The 21906-nt window shown below is 45.2% G+C and overlaps 1 protein-coding gene across 1 annotated transcript in view; it reads left to right on the top strand.

The window, feature by feature from the left end:
• The first annotated feature begins 7967 nt into the window (after window positions 1-7967).
• The window catches only part of LOC311230772 (serine/threonine-protein phosphatase 6 regulatory ankyrin repeat subunit C-like), a 51416-nt gene continuing 37477 nt past the window's right edge, over window positions 7968-21906 (top strand). The window contains exons 1-9 of the mRNA XM_084317131.1: window positions 7968-8065; window positions 9996-10079; window positions 10744-10822; window positions 11001-11071; window positions 12296-12496; window positions 15313-15400; window positions 15811-15953; window positions 19904-20116; window positions 21632-21710. Coding sequence (XP_084173257.1) covers window positions 8039-8065; window positions 9996-10079; window positions 10744-10822; window positions 11001-11071; window positions 12296-12496; window positions 15313-15400; window positions 15811-15953; window positions 19904-20116; window positions 21632-21710 — 985 coding nt within the window. The 5' untranslated portion in view covers window positions 7968-8038. The remainder of the gene's footprint in view (window positions 8066-9995; window positions 10080-10743; window positions 10823-11000; window positions 11072-12295; window positions 12497-15312; window positions 15401-15810; window positions 15954-19903; window positions 20117-21631; window positions 21711-21906) is intronic.

The following is a 21906-nucleotide window of genomic DNA, read 5'->3' as shown; positions in this document are numbered from 1 at the left end:
GGATGAGGTTCCGGATTGTTTCGCCATCTAAAAGGTGAAACGCCTCCTCATCGATATCTTGATCTGAAAGACAAAGACAGAAAACAAAAATACTTTTACAGTAATTTCAGTGCCATCCAGTGGCAGCTAACTCCAACACAGGACCAGGCTGGCAGGACCAGAGAACCAAGATGAAGAACAGAATAATGTGTGTGTGCCTGCATGTGTGTTGAAACCCTATACAATACTGCTTTGTCATGGAAACATTTTCATGGTCAAGAAAGTAAAAATTCTCACCTTTAAAACTGTCTGTGAGCTCTGGCAATTGCCACTCAATAAGCTTTTCTGCGACAAAGCTGTCCATCAAGACTGGCCTGAAACAAAAGAGAAAGCAATGTGGAAATGAACACATCTGCAATTAATTAATGCCTCATGCCCAAGTACTCAGCCACGTGTGAACGATAGGCCAAGTATACTTGCTGACATAGCAGCCTAGAATATTTAGCACTGATTTCAGGTGTAAAAAGCCTCACCACATGTCTGGCTTCCGCAGTCTACTGCTTAATTTAGTATAGGATGTTGTAAATTGATTCCCGAATCACGGGACATTAGAGAGATGATGGAAATGTAGACCTCAAAATGGTGCAAAATGGTGCTGAATCTCAGTATGTAGCTAGCTAGCGAACTAGCTATGTCACCGCATTGAGAGGACAACAGCTTTATTACACACATATGGTTAATAAAGATATCAATCATATAACGTTACACAGCTATAGATAGTCTCCAGTTAATCTGGTATCATTACAACCCAAAACACAGTAAAATTAGCAATAACAGTAACGTTACTAGTACTGGTTAACTAGGCCTAGCTACTAGCCAGAACCTTTGTAATACTCATAGACTTGGTCACTTTCGGTAGCATGCTTGAACGGTAATGATTTATGTGTCGTGTCGTGTCGTGTGGCTTATTTATTAATAGAGGTTACCACATATTTTTACAAGGTTAGAGATGAACCGATTATAGAAATGAGTAGCTAAGTTGCAACTTGCGGTGGATAGCTAGCTAGCTAGCTAGCTGATGACGCGACAGATAGCTGTGAAGAGCTAGCTAATTTAGTTCCACAACGTTCACAGTGCATGGTTAACACGACGCAATAGGTACAATGGATGGGTTGAGATATAAATACTGTGCTAACGAAACGAGATCTTACCTTGAGTCAGTGAAGTCTTTTCCGTGATCGTGAAGAGGGTTTGTTGGACCGTGTTGACTGTGAACGTGGGACCGTGTTGACTGTGAACATGACCGTCTGACTGACTGGAACATATATTTCCCAGTGGGGGAGGGGTGTAGCTTTGCAGATCCCGGCGGAAACACCCAGCTCTCTGACCCAACACATGGGTTATGTCTCAGAAAATTTACCCATAATTATTATAACTCACAAATTGGGTCAAAATTGGGTCAAAATTAAATCTCAATAACCCAAATAATGGTTATGCTCAGAGAATTAACCCATAATTTTAACCCAACACGATTAACCAAGAAATTGGGTTATAGAATTGACCCATCTGTTTTTAGTGTGTACCGTAGGCCTGGGATAACCCTTTTTTCTTGAGGGGTTATAGGAACAACCACTGTCTGTACCGAGAGGGTAGTTGATTCCCTGGTATGTTGGAGCAGTGTCAACTCCCGGGTTGCCCGGTTGAGTGTGCCCCTGCACGTTCATGACGTCTGCCAATCATGTCAGCCTTCTCTGCCTCGACCCCTCTGGGTGGTTTTTTTTTGATGGAGGCTTTGTCATGGTGATCAACAACGCCAGAATACGCCCCTTCCGCCGGGGGGGCTGTTTTCAGCTGACTCCTTTGGCGCCTGTCTTGTCCGCAGTGCTCCAGGCTCAGGTTACAGCCTGCTGCCTGGTTTCCCCGGTGCGCTGCCTGCTTCCGTTGGTTAACCTTTTTGAGTGTTTACAGCCATGCTGACTGCCTGTTCTGCAGGGTCAGTGTGCCAGGCGGTGTGCTATTGGGGGGAAAGGGCCCGCTCTTGGAGGGGCCTTATCCGAATACGCTGGCGATGTGGGGGGCGGTGTCACTGAGTGACCGCCTGGTGGGGTCTTGATGCCTGGCGTCATTGACCTCTCCGGGCCCCCTTTTTCCGGGGGATCCAGTCCCTTCGGTGGGTCTGGGTCTTCCTTCGCGCTCCGCTGCTACAGCCTTGCCACGGGTTGGGTTTGCTCTTGACCCTGTGATTTTGGGGGCAGTAACGAGGTTGTTCCTTCCGTTCGTTCCCTGGTGGCATGCGGGTTGTGCGTGTGTGTAGTCGTGGGGTCAAGCCGTCAGGCGTCCATTTTCCAGTAGCATGAGCTAACTTCACGTTTCCATACAGTTTACAACTCACTGTTCCTAATTTATGCAAATGACATGTCGTCAGCTTGTGACTGCAACTTGTTCCTGTTTGCGGACGACTCAGCCCTGCTGGTCTCTGACAAGAACAAGTTACAGGTTGAAAAAACCCTCAGCTCGGAACTAGGCAAAATCTGCACCTGGCTCGCTGATAACAAACTATCATTACACCTGGGTAAAACAGAGTCCATTCTCTTCGGTTCAAATAACAAACTCAGCAAGACCCACAGCTTCTCAATATTGTCACAAGGAAAGATGAAATTACATACCTAGGTTCCATCCTAGATGCAAATCTTTCCTGTGACAAAATGGCATCCAATGTAATAAAAATAGTCAACCAACGAACTAGATTCTTGTACCGGATCTCCTCTCTGGTAAACAAGAATACCCTGAACACTCTGGCAGGAGTACTCATTCAAGGGTACTACGACTATGCTTGCACCTCATGGTACCAAAGCACCTCAAAGGCGCTATTTTCATTAACACCACGGTAACTCCCCTACATGTATCTGACCATTCCTTCATATCCTTCTCACTAACTCTCATGCTTAACCGAAAGGTCTTCACCCCAACTCAAACCGTCTCACTCAGACACAACCTGCCCTCCCTATCCCCCTCCACCCTCTCCTCTGACATACTATCCGCTCTACCTTTGAGTGACACCTTCTCTGCTCTCCCCACAGAGATGGCAACCTCCACCCTCCTCTCAGCCCTTGCAACCTCCTTCAATAAGCTCTGTCCCCTCGTTGAGAAACCTGCCCGCCGTTCCCCACCCAGTCCATGGCTGACGGATGCAGTGAGAGAACAAAGACAGGTCCTGAGAGTGGCTGAGAGGAAGTATAGAAAGTCACGCCTCACTGCTGACATCGACACATATCACAACCTCTTGTTAACATTCTCCAAAACCATTACTAATGCCAAAGCTTCTTTCTTTCACCATAGGATCGAGGCCTCTGCCAAGAATCTTCGCAAACTGCATGCTACCATGTCCTCCCTCCTCACTCCCCCCCCCACCCCCTCCTCCCTCATCTTTCTCTGCCGAAGACTTCGCGATCTTCTTTGAGGAGAAAATGGAGAACATCCGCAGCTCCTTCTCCCAACCCCCATCCATTCCAAATACTGAATCGAGAACCTCATCCATCACTCTGTCATCTTTCTCTCCCATTACAGAAGCTGAGACACTGACACTGGTAACGTCGAACCGTCCAACTACATGCCATGGACCAGCTACCCTCCCCACTCCTCCAGACCATAGCACCAGACATCCTCCCATTCCTAACTGCAACCATCAACTCCTCACTCAACTCGGGGGTGGTCCCCACCTCCCTAAAACAAGCCAGAGTCACACCGCTCATAAAAAAAACCAACCCCACCGTCATAGGCAACTATCGTCCTGTCTCTCTTCTCTCCTTCCTTTCTAAAACACTTGAATGTGCTGTATCCAACCAACTTACTGCTTATCTCTTACAGAATGACCTCCTAGACCCTAATCAGTCTGGCTTCCGGACTGACCACTCCACAGAAACGGCCCTCATTGCGGTCACAGAGGCACTTCACTTAGCAAAAGCGAAAGGCCTCTCCTCTGTCCTGATTCTCCTAGATCTATCTGCAGCCTTCGACACAGTCAACCATCAGATCCTCCTCGCGGCCCTCGCAGGAATGGGAGTGGCTGGCTCTGCGCTGACATGGCTGACATCATACCTCAATGACCGCTCCTAGCAAGTGTCATGGAGAGGGACCCTGTCGGCCACCCGCCCCCTGCGGACGGGTGTCCCCCAGGGCTCGGTCCTAGGACCCCTTCTCTTCTCCCTCTGCACTAAATCACTGGGTAACATTATCACGTCTCATGGCTTCTCGTATCATTGTTATGCCGATGATACTCAACTCTTCCTCTCCTTCCCTCCCTCAGATATCCACGTCGCTGAGCGGATCTCGGCCTGTCTGTCCGACATCTCCGCCTGGATGACGACCAACCACCTCAAACTGAACCTAAGCTAAACAGAATTGCTCCACCTGCCGGCCAAATCCTCCCCCCTGACCGACCTTTCCATCACAGTAGAGAATGCAGCTGTGACCGCGTCCCAGACCGCCAAGAACTTTGGTGTTGTCCTCGACGACCAATTGAACTTCTCTGCTCACATCGCAGCGACAACCAGAACCTGCAGATTCCTCCTGAGCAACGTCAGAAGGATCCACCCCTTCCTGACAAAAGAAGCCACCCAACTCCTCGTCCAATCAACAGTCATCTCCCACCTCGACTACTGCAACGCACTGCTCGCTGGCCTCCCGGCCACTGCCACCAAGCCTCTTCAACTCATTCAGAACGCAGCGGCCCGCCTGATCTCAAACCTACCGAAGTCGGCCCATGTCACCCCACTTCTTAGGGAACTGCACTGGCTCCCCATTGCTGCACGTATCCGCTTCAAGGCCCTCGACCTAGCATACCGTGCAGCAAAGGGAACCGCTCCCGCCTACCTCCGGTCAATGGTCTCTAACTACACACCCTCAAGACCCCTACGCTCTGCATCTTCTGGCCGCCTCAGACCTACTCCTATCCAAGCTCCGGGAGGGTCATCAAAGAGAAGTCGCCTATTCTCAGTCCTTGCCCCACAATGATGAAATGAACTACCCACTCCAGTTAGGACAGCCAAAACCCGTCCAATCTTTTGTAGTCGACTAAAGACGTACTTCTTCAACCATTATCTGAAATAATGATTTTTTTTTTTTTTTTTTTTAAATCTAACCCTAACTAACCTTACTGTCATGCACTTGTCCTAATAAACTAACCTACACTGTAACACGCAACACTTTGATGAACATTGTTACTCAGCTGATAGAGTTGTACCCTTCCTGATGACTTGTCGTACAGAACTTGTAAGTCGCTTTGGATAAAAGCGTCAGCTAAATGACTAAATGTAAATGTAAAAACAAAATTACAAACATCACAAAACAAACTGGTCAGACTACTGCTTGACCTTACTCCTAGAACCCACCTCACCCCTGCCCACTTTGACAACCTAGGATGGCTTAGAGTAGACGACAGACTTGCAATGGGCCTGGTCTACAAGATACGCTACACAACTAAGGTACCCATGTACATGTCAAATTACTTCCCAAAGGTCAGTGAATACCACGACCACAACACCAGAAGGAGCTCCACAAATCATGTGAAACCCAGATTTGGCTCAAACAAGGGACTAAACACACTTCACAATTATGCCACAACAATGTGGAACGCCCTACCCACAGCCGTAAAATAATGTGAATCCCTACCCACCTTCAAAACCGCTCTCAAAGAGCACCTACGGGAGGCTGCAATTCGAAACTGGCTCCGGTAAATGTCCAAACCCCCCCCACCCAACCCCCTCCAATGTATATATTCTCTTTTCGAAACTCTGTCTCTTAAACAGTACTGTATATTTGTATATCTTGTATGTCATAAATGTCTGATGAAACAGTACTGTATATCTGTATCTGTATGTCATGTATGTCATAAATGTTATGATGAATTGAAAATGGGGGACCCTGATGTAAACAAGACGAAAGTCTTTCTCTGGTCTGCATTCCCTTAACAATTGTGTGTATTGAGCCATACTGTATTGTACCCATTCTGCAATCTGTTAATACAGTTTTCAATCAATCAATCAATCAATCAATCTATCAATCAATCAATCAATCAACCAATCAATCAATCAATCAATACCACTAGGGCAGGGGTTCCCAAACTTTTTCAGCTCGAGACCCAAAAGAGAAATTTGGGGTTTCCCCGGGACCCAAACTTACAAAAATACATCATGAATTGCCATAACATGGGCGGCTGGGTAGCGCAGCGGACTAAGCGCCTGCCTACCACCGCAGAGACATTGGTATCGAATCCAGCTGTCAGCGGTACCTCCGGCTTGGTCGGTCGTCCATACTAACACAATTGGCAGTGTTAGAGGGTGGGAAGCCGGTGGGGTGTGTATCCTGGTCGTTGTAAACAGCGACTCCAACAGGTCGGTCGGGGCGCCTGCTCAGCGAGGAAGGGAACTGGGGGAAGTAGTGTGAGCCTCCCACACATTACGCTCCCCCAGTGAGAGTCCTCGCTGTCAGGTGAAAAGAAGCGGCTGGCTGACTCCACATGTATCGGAGGGGACATGTGATAGTATATCAACCCTCCCTAGACCGGCAAGTGGGGGGCAAATGCGCGCAACGACCAGGAAGGGAGGGAAGGGAATTGGCATAATGACTAAATTGGGATGGGAGAAAAATACAGAAAAAAGGGGGAGAAAAAAGTAGATAAAAAAAATGTATTGCCATAACATACATTTATAAACTACTGATAAAGAACACAACAAACCATGAATTTCAAATGCATATGAAATGTATTTATTTAATTATAAAAGTACATCACAGCAATAATCAGAGTGTAATGTTAAGTTGCTCACCACCTCATACCATATGTACATACAATTTTGTAACACTTTTAAATGAACAAACATGTTCTATATCCTTTCCATTTCTCACCCCTTTTTCAACTCTCCATTTCTTACCCCCTCCCTCCGTCCCTCAACCTTAAACCCCAACATTGAGCAACATTCTGATTAATTTGTACCGACTTATTTAAAAATTCTACTGACCTGACAGCATGCTAGAAGGGGTATAATATTTCATCTATGGCACAATGAAATCTAATGAAAGGTATGTGGCTGGTTGAAGTTTTCAACCAACAGATCTATTCTGGGCTTGGTTTTTGAAAGTGCTATTCTGAGGTCATGCTGAGCATTTAGTCTGTTTCTGTATTTGTTTCTCAGGTATGCTAGAGTAGAAAACCCAGATTCACATAAGTATGTGATGCCCAACTGAATCAACACATATACAGCTTAAAAAAAGTTTGGGAAACACTGCACTAGGGTAGTGGTTCTCAGTGTGGGATCCAGAGACCCCCAGGGGCCCTTGAGGGAATTGCAGAAAAATGGGGATTAGTCACGTTTCAGAATTTCATTCACCGAATGAGAGAATGTATAATAATGACTGTTGTGGTCATAGGTGTCACTCTCTCTACGGTACTGTACTGTAGGCTATATATATTTATATCTAACAACCAAAATATTCTCAGAGACACACAACACATGATCCTCTGAGTCTAAGATAAGATATGATATTCCTTTATTGATCCCCTTTTGGAAATTCAGGTGTCATAGCAGCATGGGGGAGAGGGGGCACATGTATGGGCAGGGTAATAGTAGAAAGACATAAATGTAGGCCAATACAATTTGATCTGAATATAAAATGAGGAAAGAATAAACAGTGTTTATACAATTAACTCTGAATATAAAAAAATACTATTTCCATGAATTGAGACAATAATTTGGTTACGGGATATATAGTTGATGTAATATTTGAAAGTGTACCACTTCGGAGGAGATAAAACTGGGGACGAGGTTATAGGGGGTTACTTTTTGGTCATGGCTAGAAGGTATCCGCTTTTGGTTCAATGAATGCTTGTGAGGCGTTAGGTTTCTCTCGCGATACTTGGCAACCCTGGCCAGTGCTTGCAGCTAGTTGTACTAGGAGGAGGAACTAGGATAGCTCATTGGCTAACGTCGAGAATGTTATCTGCCAACATTGCACTAAGCTAATCAAGCCTAATGAAGGAGCTTCGGCCAGATTTATTGGGGAAATGGGCATATTAAACATAGTTGACCAGGTAAGGTGGATGCCACGGGTCAGGGTAACGTTATCTGTAACACTGCTTAGTATAATAATAGTATAATTTTGCATGAATACTGCTAGCTAACGTTAGCTCTTCTGTAGTTAATACGAGTGAACTTGGTAGCTGGAGCCACCTCCTACCAGTAATAACGTTATAATAATGCTGTTGTGTGTTAGCCTTGTGTTTAGTGAAGTGTTGAACCACGGTAGATGGCCAGATGGGAAATTATTTTTAGTCTAAAGTAGAGAGCAGCCCATATTTAACATGCACATTGCTGGTATGCATTGCTACTTGTTGAGTTAACATGGGCTAATTAAGCCAGTCGAATCCTCTCGTGCAGTCAGTAACGTTACCCCCTGAGAGAGCCCTGCCAAAGCCTGTCTTTACTGGCCTCCTGGCTTATGAATAAGAACCTTCAATGCATGGTTGTCATGGGTGTTTAACTCAACCATCATAGCAGTGTATCAAGGAGTTGTTATATATTTTTTTTACCTGATTTGGCCCTTGCACTTAAAGGGGTATATGCAACCCATTTTAAGAATTGGCATAATGTTTTCCTGTGCCCCCCCCCCCCCCCCCCCAGGACAATCCAGTCAATATTTGTAAATGTGCATGCTCTCATAAAGATGGAGCGCTAACTGGACATGCATGCACCGCCACCAAGTGCTCGCTTCATTGTACTTGTACGATGGGAGTATGTGACAAATGCATTTTATTTTATTTTGTATTTTGAGTTTTCTATGGAGAAAAGCCTCCAATCGGTGATGTAACGAGGATGTAAAATCTGGGGCTTCTCCATACTATTGGGGCTCTGACACTATGAGGCCATCAAATGTTTATGTGAGCTCTTGGACCCAGCTAAAATATATACCTCATTTGGGTGTAAGAAGTCCGAGCCCCGTACATTTTCAGCTATGTAAAAATGTACTTGACAATAAAGATATTCTGTTCTTCTAAAAAAAATTGCCTATGGAGCAGCCACAGATTTTACATCCCAGTTACATCACATTGGATCTAGCTTTTTAGAAGCGAGTGTTGCTTGTTCACAAATACTGGCTGTACTGTCCCGGGGCACAGAGAGAACGTGGGTGGCGTTCCCCTTTTAAAATGAATGGGTTCATTCATTGTCAGTGTATCTCAGTAGCCCTGCCTGAAGCCTAGTAAGCCTAGTATCTCCCTCGGCCAGGGGGAGTCCAGTCCAGGTTGGGTACACCTGCTGACTGAGGAGAAATACCATTGAGAGAGGTTTTTAAACCCTCACAAGTGGCCACAGCACAGGAGCAGACTATCCATCTGACATTTTGAGCTGATACTCGGAACCTATTATTAGCAGTATATATCCCCAGGGTTTCTTAAAATATGGGTTGGGGTCTTACTCTTAATCCCCCCACAAGACAAGAGTGTGTAGGCTTATGTTTTGTGTCCATTATGTTTTTATGTATTTCTTTCAGACTCTGTTGGTCCAGGCTTTGACTACATTTTAGACAATTGACTAAAATGACCAAAAATATCCTGGTCAAATATTTAGTTTGATACTCGACCTTTGGTAGGATTATAACAGTGTCGTCCAATTTGAGGCCTGATGGCCAAGTTTGACCCACTTTCCTTTTGTGTTGGTCCACCATGGTGTTTCACTGGTTATTAATGATAACACTGTTTCACAAGCTCATGCTTATTTTCCTCTTATTTAAAGTGCTGTAAAATCCTAACCATAACGACTACAAAACTTACATTTTGTGATGGTGTAGCAGTCACGTGTAATGAACCTGAGACAGTTATCAGTGATGGTGTAGCAGTCGCCTGTAATGAACCTGAGACAGTTATCAGTGATGGTGTAGCAGTCACCTGTAATGAACCTGAGACACTTCATCATGAACCTGCGTCATTAAAAAGGAGACATGTTTTTCTTTCAAATGTCTTTCAGTCTCCGCTGGTCCAGGCAGTATTCAGCCGAAATGTTGAGGATGTGAAGTTTTTACTCGAACACAATGAAGACGTCAACGCACTGGTAATGTTGCCCTACGGAACACCTGCAAACGCTCATTTCTCTCATTACAAGATATAATACCCTTTCTTTTATGTAATTTGCTATGTGAACTAGTTAAACATTGATGATAATAAAAAGCATCTTAGTTGTTCTTAGTGTTTCAGAAACCGCATCACCGCCATCCCGCGGTGTGTCAAGTCGCGGTGTAGCCCCTTTCGTGACTGTGACCAGTTTATAATTTTTATAAACTGGTCAACACTGCATTATTTCCAGCGTTGGGTGCATGATGCGCATGCGCTATGATCACAGTGCAGGCGCACCAGGCAGCCAACGCCGGCCCCAGCCCAACTAAATCAATTAAATCAACTTTCTTTAATGAATATAACTAACTCATCAGTTCAAATTTATTTTTAATTTAAATTTTTATTAAAAATTCAAATTTTGATTTAGAATTCGAATGCCAACGTAACGAACGAAGGTTCGAACGTTCAAACGTTTGGGCTCAGTCCTAATATCCAGATATTACAAAAAGGTTTCTTGGTGGTGTAGATCTATTGTTTTCACAATACTTATGGCTTCAGCTTTTGAACCGACCAGCAGGTGTTTGGAAACAGTTTTCCCCTGGTATGATCCAGCACTGGACACCTGACCTTAACGAACGCTATCGTCTGTCTTGTTCTCTCAGGACCAAGAGCTCCGTAGCCCCCTGCATGCTGCCGCGTGTCTGGGTGATGTTCACATCATGGACCTCCTCATCACCTCAGGTAGCAATATCTCACCACAAGACACTTCACAATAATAAGCAAGAACATTATCAATTAGACCGTCTTGTAATAGATTTGGAAATAAGTCATTTAGGTGATACGCCAATCAATGACAATAGTACCTGCTAGTAGCACTCAAATATTGATCCCAATGTTCCTGTTTTGCCCTCTCCTACAGGTGCTAGTGTCAATGCCAAGGACCAAGCCTGGCTGACTCCCTTGCATCGAGCGGCTGCCTCACAAAATGAAGTATGATCCTATGTCGGAACATGTCTCTATGGGATTCATAAGAGCATAACAAATTTATGTAGTTTCTATGGAATCCATGAGAGAATACAAACGAATGTACTAGTTGTCTACGGGATTCATAAGAGAATACAAACTAATGTAGTTGTCTACGGGATTCATAAGAGAATACAAACTAATGTAGTTGTCTACGGGATTCATAAGAGAATACAAACTAATGTAGTTGTCTACGGGATTCATAAGAGAATACAAACTAATGTAGTTGTCTACGGGATTCATAAGAGAATACAAACTAATGTAGTTGTCTATGGGATTCATAGAATTGAATTGAATTGAAAACCTTTATTTATCCCAGAGGGGAGATTAAGATGTCCTTTACAGCATAAGCAGCGTAACAGCAATTTAAAAAAACAGCAATAAAAAAAAAAAACAGTTTATACATAACATACATGTGTTAAAAACAAGATGGACAAGTACACAGGGATAAAAATAGCTAAAATAGGACTAAAAAGAGCTAAAAAAGTGGTGAAAAAGAAACAAGTCCAATCATGAATGTGTTGTTAAATAATTAAATTAATTTGTTACAGTCCACAACCCAGCTCCTCCAGTTCACAGCAGTTGGCCCGTCCTGGCCCTGCTTGGTTGTGGAGCCTGATTGCCACCGGCACAAAGGACTGCCCAAATCGCTTTGTGGTATGTCGGGGGGGGGATGAGTCTGTGGCTAAACGTGGACCGCATTGCGGTCAGCTCATCATAGAGGGGGTGGCAGGGGTTCTCAAGGATAGCATGCAGCTTCCTCCTCGTCCTCCCCTCTGCCACCACCTCCAGACTGTCCAGGTCCGCTCCCACCACAGAGCTTGCTTTTTTTTACCAGTTTGTTTATTTTGTTTGTGTTGGTGTTGCCCCCCCAGTATACCACAGCGAAAAAGAGGGCACCCGCCACCACAGACTGGTAGAACATCTGCAGCAGTTTGCTGCAGACATTAAAAGACCTGAGCCCTCTCAGGAAGAACAGTCTGCTCTAGGATAGGATAGGATAGGATAATATACAAACAAATGTACATGTCTGGGATACAAAAGAGAATACAAACAAATGTAGTTATCTATGGAATTCATAAGAGAAATAATACAAACAAACGTGGTTTGTTTCTATGGAATTCATCACCAGATGAATTAAAGTGTTTTGATGATGTTCACATTCTTTGATCTTGATCTTATTTCTCCCAGAAGGCCGTGGGGCTCCTAATCAAACAGGGAGGAGAGGCCAACGCGCGGGACAAGCTCTGGCACACTGCGCTACACGTGGCGGCCTCCAGGCGGGCCACCCGCTGCGCAGAGGCCCTGATTCCCCACCTGACCAACCTGAACGTTGCTGACCGGTCAGGAAGGACGGCCCTGCATCACGCAGCGTACAGCGGCAATGGAGAGGTGAGCTGAGCTGCTTCAATTATGACGTTTGCAAGAACATCTCAAACTTTGAAATAATCTTTAACCAGAGCATGACCTTGACTAGGGTTCCTACTCATCCTGGAAATCCTGGAACATTTTGGAGAATTCTTGGATAATATCCTTCAAATTGTCTTTAATGCATAGCAGAGGTGCAAGTAGTAATACGTACGGACACATATAGCACACAGACTATATTAGTAGGACTGTAAAACTGAAGCACGTGCATTTAGACTACTCATGACATACCGGGTACAATCTTTGCATGACAGGCTGACATCTTTGCAGAACAGGCTGACTCTAGAGGCATGTGGCAGGGCCTCAGAACAATGACAGACTACAAAGGAACCCCCCTCAAACTGAACAGTGACATCTCCTTAGCAAATGATCTCAACTCCTTCTATGCGAGGTTTGAGGCTGTGAATAACAACACCAGCCTACAAACCACGGCAATGGGGGGGGGGGGGTCTGCTGATGGAGACTCAGTGTTCAGGGTAACAGAGCATGAGGTGAGACGGATTTTTAAAAAAGTGGATATCAGGAAGGCAGCAGGACCGGACGGCATCCCCGGCCGCGTCCTAAAAGTCTGTGCCGACCAACTGGCCCCGGTATTCACTGACATCTTCAACCTGTCCTTGGAACAGGCCGTCATCCCCACCTGTCTGAAGAAGTCCACCATCATCCCTGTACCCAAAAAATCTACGCCCGCTTGCCTCAACGACTACCGCCCTGTAGCCCTCACCTCCATAGCCATGAAGTGCTTTGAGAAGCTAGTGAAGGGCTACATCTGTTCCTCCCTCCCAATCAACCTGGACCCTCTGCAATTTGCATATCGCCCCAACAGGTCCACGGAGGACGCCATAGCCCATGTGCTGCACACAGCAGCATCACATCTGGACAAGAGGAAGGGGAACTATGTGAGAATGCTGTTCATCGACTACAGCTCAGCATTCAATACCATAGTCCCCTCCAAACTCATAGCCAAGCTCAGGGACCTGGGCTTGAACTATGACCTGTGCCAGTGGGTCCTGGACTTCCTGACGGGCAGACCCCAGGTGGTAAGAGCCGGCAACTGCACCTCCTCATCCATCACGCTCAACATAGGGGCCCCCCAGGGCTGTGTTCTGAGCCCCCTCCTCTACTCCCTGTACACACATGACTGCGTAGCACAGCGGAACAACAACACCATCATCAAATTTGCTGATGACACAGTAGTGGTGGGCCTGATCTCTGCCAACGACGAAAGGGCCTACCTGGAAGAGGTAGAGAACCTGTCACAGTGGTGTCAGGAGAACTGCCTCTCCCTGAACGTCAGCAAAACAAAAGAGATGATTGTGGACTTCAGGAGGTCGGGGGTCAAGGACTACAGCCCCCTCAGCATCGACGGGGCACCAGTTGAGAGAGTGAACAGTTTCAAGTACCTCGGAGCCCACATATCCGAGGACTTGACATGGACCACACACATTGACAGTGTTGTGAAGAAGGCACGACAACGCCTCTACTTCCTCAGGCGCCTAAGGAAGTTCCAAGTCAGTCAGAAGATCCTTAGGAACTTCTACTCATGTACAATAGAGAGCATCCTGACCGGCAACATCACCTCCTGGTTTGGGAATAGCACTGCACAAGACCGTAGCAGACTACAAAGAGTGACACGTTCAGCCGAACGCACAATTAGAGGGGGGCTTCCCACCCTCCAGAACATTTACAACAAGCGGTGCAAGGGGAAGGCTAAGAGAATTATTAAGGACTCGAGCCACCCGAACAACTGCCTCTTTGAACTGCTGCCGTCAGGCAAGCGATACCGGAGTCTTATGGCGAGCACAGAAAGACTCAGAAGGAGCTTCTATCCCCAGGCCATCAGGCTGCTAAACGAACAATAATCGCTAAACGAACAATAATCACTATGCAACAACCATCAAATGCACACAGCACACACACCCACACGCACACACACACTCACTCAAACAAACAACACACTGCAGCACCCACTCTCCACACTTTAGATCACACAAACACACTTACACTTTATATTTATTGATAAAGGATTTGCACTACAACTCGTACACCTACTGTGAATTGTACCTAAACTGCACCTCGTCCATTTATGCCTTGCACTATATAGTATTGTATATTAGTACACTGCACAGTATTGTATATTGTATGGTAACTACGTCTACGAACATTGTACATATGTCTAAACTGAACACTGTGACCTCTTTTTTTTTTTTCTTCTAATTTTTACTATGTTTTTATTTCATACTTATCTTGTCATGCACAGTCTCTGGAGCGCAACAGTAAGAAGCATTTTGTACAAAAGTATTCTGTACTTCTGTATGACAACTATTAAAGAAACTTGAAACTTGAAACTTGACAGTACCACTCACATTCGACATACAAACGATGTAATACAAACACACCCGTATAACTAGGGTTGTGTACCATTCACATTTAAACTGATACCGGTACCAGTTCCTGGAATTCGGTATCGGTACACAACGGTACCTTTTTATTTTGGTACTTGACTTTCTCTGTAATAACAACAAAAAAATTATTTTATTTTATAAAAAAAAATTAAAAATAAAAATAAGTCCAAACTTCTATATTTAGTTATTTATTGTTGTAACTTAGTAGTGAACGATCTAGCGTGAATCGGTACTCGGTAGTACCAATGTCATTTGGTCGGTACCGTTAAAAGTACAGAGTTCGGTATCCCAGGATGGTAAGTAGGTAAGTAAGGACGGTCTGTCAGATTATTGTCGTTCCTGTTTGTGTTTCACATGACTGTTATCTTCCTCCAGATGGTGAACATGCTGTTGAACAAAGGGGCCAATTTAAGTGCCATTGATAAGAAGGAGAGGCAGCCAGTCCACTGGGCAGCGTACATCGGTGAGTGGTGTCTCAGAATAGACTTATCTCAAACCCCGCCCCCTCTTCTCTTGATCCTCCAATCACAACTGTCTGTCTGAGGAAAGCAACAGTTGCGATTGGAGGATCAAGAAAAGGACGGATTTACGATAGGTCAATATATATATATATATCTACGATACATACGTACAGTATATCTATATAGGTCAGAGACCTGAGCTCAGATGGAACAAGCAGCCGTTTTCCGCGTGGTCCTATAGTGCCGCGTCGCGTCACCGTTTATTATTGTGTAACATTGTTTTGGACGGTAAAAAAGTGCAGGGGACAATAACTGCCTTCTGAAAACATGCAGGGGACATGTCCCCCGTGTCCCCCCCCCCCCCCCATAATTACGCCCCTGCTTGTAGTAAAACGTGACCCCCTTGCTTCAGGACACGTGGAGACGGTGAAGCTGCTGGTGGCTCGTGGAGCTGACGTGATGTGTAAAGACCGGCAGGGGTACACTCCCCTCCACGCTGCGGCCGCCAGCGGACAGATGGACGTCATCAGATACCTGTTGAACCGGGGGGTGGAGGTGAGATCGATTGCATCACTCACCGCTTGAAAATGGAAATCAAGTAAAGTCTTAAGTGGTCCGCACACGGCGAGCGAGCGACGCCGCCTGGCGATGCGATCGCCTGTCGCTCAGCGACAATCGCGACACCAGAGGCGACCGTTCGGGTATAATAATGTCTCGCTCTGTCTAGCTGGGGGTGTGGTTACTTGTTTCCCCCCGGAGGGAGATATGGGAGGACGGACCGGATGTTAGGTTGTCGTGAAGCGAGCGTATTAGGAGGTAGCTGTGTTGTGCATTACGAGGGAAGTATTAACCTGTAAAACCCATATTGAGCTGGAATTAAACCACCATATGCGAATACAACCTCTCCTCATTCTTCCTGACATTACTGCATGACTGATCGCTACAATACGTTCACTACCACCGATTGGACAAGTATTATGCACCTGCTGACTCTTGAGAGAGAACGTTTTTTCACGGAAGACGCTGTTTTGTTCTCAACCATCATTTTCTTTGGACAATAAACCTTACAAACTACATCAGCCGCAGCTCGGACATTAAACTTTGTCAACATCCACAACTTATTTTGTTACCCGAGTATAAAAACATCTAGTAGGTGCATCGTGGCGCATTGTTCATTTATTAGTTAATGACAAGCGGCCACTATAGCTTCTCCAACTAACGTTATTTATTTAAATTGTTCCTGTTAATAATAATTAACATAAGTAGCATGGTAATATTACGTAGGTTAATGATCAATGAATGTATTGATAAATTAATGGTGTACAAATGATACACCAGTATAAGTCATGTTATTTCCTCATTATCCTTGCTGTGTCGCCTGCCGTCGCCTCAAAAAATAGGATTGAGGCGATTTTTTGCCAAGCGACAGAAATTGATGCACAATGGTCGCTTCAAAATCTCCTGCCGTGTGGGTTCTCTCATTCATAACAATGGAGGCGATAGAATTCTGTCGGTCGCCTCGCTTAAAAAATCGGTCTCCTGGCAAAAATCGCCCGCCGTGTGCGGACCACTTTAAAGGAACGCTCCCAACATTTTGGGAAATACAATTCTTATTATTGAATTATTTGATTAAATAGAAATGTATAGTCATTATACAGCACAAGTACAGTACAACTAAAAGAAGTTTGGCATCCAACCAGAGCGCAAATGTAAACGAATGATTAAACTGGGTATAAAATATATACATTTGTACTACTGAGTAATAGTGCTAACCAAAGCAGCATAACTACTAGTAGGAGTAGGTGAGGCATATGTACAGATATAGATATTGTAAAAAGGATTATATGCAGATATGTACAGACGGATAGATAAATAAAGCGTCAGATGACCACCCCGGACTCCCGACGCTGCAGAACTGCCAATCATCCGCTGATGGCGAAATGATTGGTCAGTGTTGTAGTCAATGAGTGTACCTTTCCAACGATACCCCACGCGGGGGGGTGGGGGGGGGGGGGTGCGAATAAGGGATCCAGATGAAAGTTGACGAGCGAAAACCAGAAGTGAACCACACTTCAGAATGAACGGCCGCGGATAAGGAAATGTATTTGACAGCTTTTTTTTGTGTGTAGGTAAGGCATATACAGATATAGATATAGTATCTACAGATATGTAAAAAGGATTATATGTAGTTATGTACAGACAGATGTGGATAGATAAATACATTTTTCACATTACTTTTTAAAAGGTTTCAAAGACTTCCAGAAGTGTGCAACACCATTAACACCACCAGACCTATTCTGTCTCGTTGTCCGGTTCTCTGGCCTTTCTTGCATTGCCCTCGAGGATTCAGCTGACTAGCCTTGTCTCTGAATAACAGCAGCACAGAATACATGGTCGGCTAAATTAGTACAAGTAAACGAAGAGTTTCAAGATAGGCATGAGTCATACCCCCCATCCGCTGTGCCAAAAGGCAAAAAAAGAAAGCCATATGCTGTAATTTCCTGCAACATAAAAATATTTAAAAAAAATGTATCTACTTTTTCTCCTTTTTCTATTTTTCTCCCATCCCAATTTCGCTGTGCCAATTCTCCCCTCCCCTGTCTTGAGCGTTGCTCGCATATGTCCCCCACTGGTCAGTTGTAGGGAGAATAGAAGCCTTGCATCACATGTCCCCTCCGATACATGTGGAGGCAGCCTGTCACATCTTTTCACCTGCCAGCGCGGACTCTCATTGGCGAGGCTCACACTACCCCCGCCATTTCCTGTCTCTGCTGTGCAGGCGTCCCCCAACCGACCTGTAGGAGTCGCTGTCCACAACGTCCAGATTACCACCCATCGACTTCCACCTGCTAACTCTGCCAATTGAGCCAGTATGACGGCCGGCCCAAGCCGGAGGCAACGCAGACAGCCGTAGTCGAACCCGGTGTCTCTTGCGTTGGTGACGAGTGCAATGTCCGCTGCGCCACCCAGTCGCCCATAAAAATATAACTTGAATAAAATGGAAAACACATGGGTAAGTTCCAAATAAGTTATTAATTTAAGTACAGTGTATAAGGTTGCACAATAGTTTAATATAACGTTGAACATGAAAACACACACACACACACACACACACACACATACACATACACATACACATACACACACACAGAGGACAGAGCAATCGCGTATTAGACAATGGTGCATCTGTTTCTAAGCTAGTCCCAAGCCTTCACTGCAAAAATAAAAAGATTGTTAATCAGTTGCTTATTTGGGCCTCTTTCACACTGAAACTAAATCCTATGAGGAACTTCAGGCATGTTTTATGCAATGCACAAAAGTGTGGTTGAGAAATGTTTCTTATGACAAAAGCGTAGACTAATAATCGCTGCACCTCTCGCGCACAATAAGCACGCTTGTTAGTTTTGTACTCGCTACATTGCACACACATCCACATGCACACACCCACTTTAGACACTTTAAACACTTTTGGCCTTTATTTTCTTTATCTTTACTGTATGAAGCACAATCTCAGTGGGCTCATACAGAACCAAGCATTTCACTGTAATGTATACATGTACCTTATATGTGACAAAATAAAACGGAACTTGAACACACACACACACTCACAGTGGAACAGAGGACCAAGTAATCGCATATTAGACAATGATGCGTCTATTTCTAACCTGGTCCCTGGTTTTTTAATTGTTAATCAGTTGCTTATTTGGTGCTCTAAATCCTGTGAGGAACTTCAGGCATGTTTTATGCAATGCACAAAAAGATGTGTGGATTTGAAATAGTTGAGAAATCTACAAAAACATAGACCTTTTAAAATCGGTGCACGCCGGGCTCTCAAGCACAATAATCACACGCTCGTTAACTTTGTACTGAAGGGCGGCTAGGTGGTGTAGTGGGCAAGACGCTCGCCATCAACGCTGGAGACGCTGGGTTTGAATCGAGCTCTCGGCGTTGCTATCAGCTTGGCTGGTCGTTCACACTAACAATAGACCTATCTCAAACCCTGCCCTCTTTTCTTGATCCTCCAATCACAACTGTCGCTTAACTGTCGCTTACGGTAAGCGACAGTTGTGATTGGAGGATCAAGAAAAGGGGCAGGGTTTGAGATAGGTCTATTGGCAGTGTTAGGGGTGGGAAAGCTGATGGGTGGGTCCTGGGCGTTGTGGACAGCGACCCCTACAGTTCGGTCGGGGCGCCTGCACAGCGAGGGTAGGATCTGGAGGGAGGTAGTGTGACCTTCCACACGTTACACTCTCCCGGTGAGAATCTGCGCTGCCAGGCTGGCTGCCGGCTGGCTGCACATGCGTCGGAGGAAAGCATGTGACAGTCTCCGGCCTCCCGGACCAACAGTAGGGGGGAGTGCGCAACAACCAGGAAGGGGGTTGGGAATTGGCATAACGACTAACAGTGGGATGGGAGAAAAATCGGAAAAAGGAGGGGGGGGGGGAGATAAAAAAAAAAAAAAAAAACTTTGTACTGACGCCTCGTCTTCTCCGCCTCTCTCTAAGATCGACGAGCCCAACGGCTTCGGCAACACGGCGCTCCACATGGCCTGCTACACGGGGCAGGAGACGGCGGCCTGCGAGCTGGTGAACTGCGGCGCCAACGTCAACCAGCCCAATGACCACGGCTACACGCCGCTGCACCTCGCCGCCATCTCCACCAACGGGGCGCTCTGCCTCGAGCTGCTGGTCAACAACGGTGCCGACATCAACATGCAGGTGAAGAGCTTTTTAAGGATTGTGTGATATTAAGACAAAGATAAGATATTCCTTTATTGATTCCCTTGGGAAAATGCAGGCGTCATAGCAGCATGGGGGAGGGGGGGAGGGGAGGTACAGGTGTGGGCAGGGAAATAGTAGAAAGACATAAATACATGCAATAAAACTATAGTATAGTAGAAATATGTACTCTGAATAAACGCATCTGAGCAAGTAGGCAGTGTGATCAAAGGTGAGGGTCTGTATCCCCAATCAGTTATATTATACATTACAATAAATATGGTTACAATAAACACTAGAATCTAAATATATACTATGAGTAAGTAAAGTATACAGCATACACGGGTGCAGTATACACAAGGTACCCTAACCGATGATATTTTATTTTAGCTCCCGAACACTTTCATGCGAGGACAACTGGAAAAATCACCCGCCTTTGACTTTTGTTGACTTTTCTTTTTTTAATATCCCTAAAAAGAATGCTAAACCGATTGGTAATATGCATGGCTGTGATCATAGTTGTTTTAAACTTTCAACGGTGCAATAAATGGGTACAATTGCTGATGTTTTTGTTCTCATTTTATAATAAAGCAAATGGATTTCTGTCTTGAAGTAGACATGTTGGTGGCAGTTGCCTGCCTGCCACACTTAGATGACATTTATTGTCATTATACAAGTACAGAGTACAACGAAGTGAAGTTGGTATCTACCCAGAGAGCAAAGAAAGCGGTAAAAGTGCAATGCAGTATAACGGTATCAATGGTATGAAGAATACATGATCAAGCTATGGAGTAAATAAATGTATATACAGTATGTAGTACAGTGTTGTTATACATTGAGCAGCTGTATCCAATCACACGCCACCTGAGTGGCTCTCAAAGGGGCTCCCTGACGCCCCGGGCGACGTGGTACAAACAGACTTTTATTGAATACAAGTGGCAAGATGGTATGAGCCGGAGCAGACGCCACCTCTCGTCTCTAGACAAAGGCTCTTCTCTATGCGTTTGTGAGGGTGGGAGATTTTAAAGCTGCAGTAGGCAACTTTGGAGAAATTGGCAAGAGTGAGTTTACCTGCCCAGCTGAAATTAGAGCAGAGCTCTGCATCACCTTTTCATGTCTATGAATGCGCAAAACAAAAGGTTTTCCACAGGCTCCCAGGACATCAGCACCTTTTAAGCTGAATAAAATAAATTCCCATTCTCTGATCGACAGGTGGTTTTGCACATTGTGTGTGTAACCTTTGACGAGGAAGGTGACGGTGGTCTTAGTCTTGGGATGCGACCCCGGCAACACCGCTTGGCAGGCCAAATGCATCTGATTGGTTATTGATGCAGGGAGCTGTTGTTTTTGGCCAATCAGAGGCTGGGAAATGACGTCTGTGAGTCTGTGTAAGCTGTGCACATTGATTACCTCAACAGATCCACAGCCACCTCTGCTCCCAGGTCTAATTAGCTTAAACCAGCCATCCCCACACTACATACAGTGTTTTCATGTTGAATGTCCTCTCCCCCACAGAGTAAGGAAGGGAAGACTCCTTTACACATGGCTGCTATCCACGGACGCTTCACTCGCTCCCAGATCCTCATCCAGAATGGTATTGCACACACACACACACACACACGCACACGCAGTTATAACGTTCAAGTCATTCCATTATGATGCATGTGTGATTGTTTGAACTTTTGTACCTGAAGTATCTATGCTAAATACCGCACCAGACTCAGAGCAGTATGAGAGTGTAAAATGGTACAGTAGATGAGAGTAAAATGGTTCAGTAGATGAGAGTAAAA

The sequence above is a fragment of the Notolepis coatsorum genome (genome assembly GCF_963971535.1).
Source record: "Notolepis coatsorum genome assembly, chromosome: 6".
Taxonomy (NCBI): Eukaryota; Metazoa; Chordata; class Actinopteri; order Aulopiformes; family Paralepididae; genus Notolepis; species Notolepis coatsorum.
The sequence above is the reverse complement of the archived record's forward strand: the minus strand, read 5'-3'. Positions and strand labels throughout refer to the sequence as shown.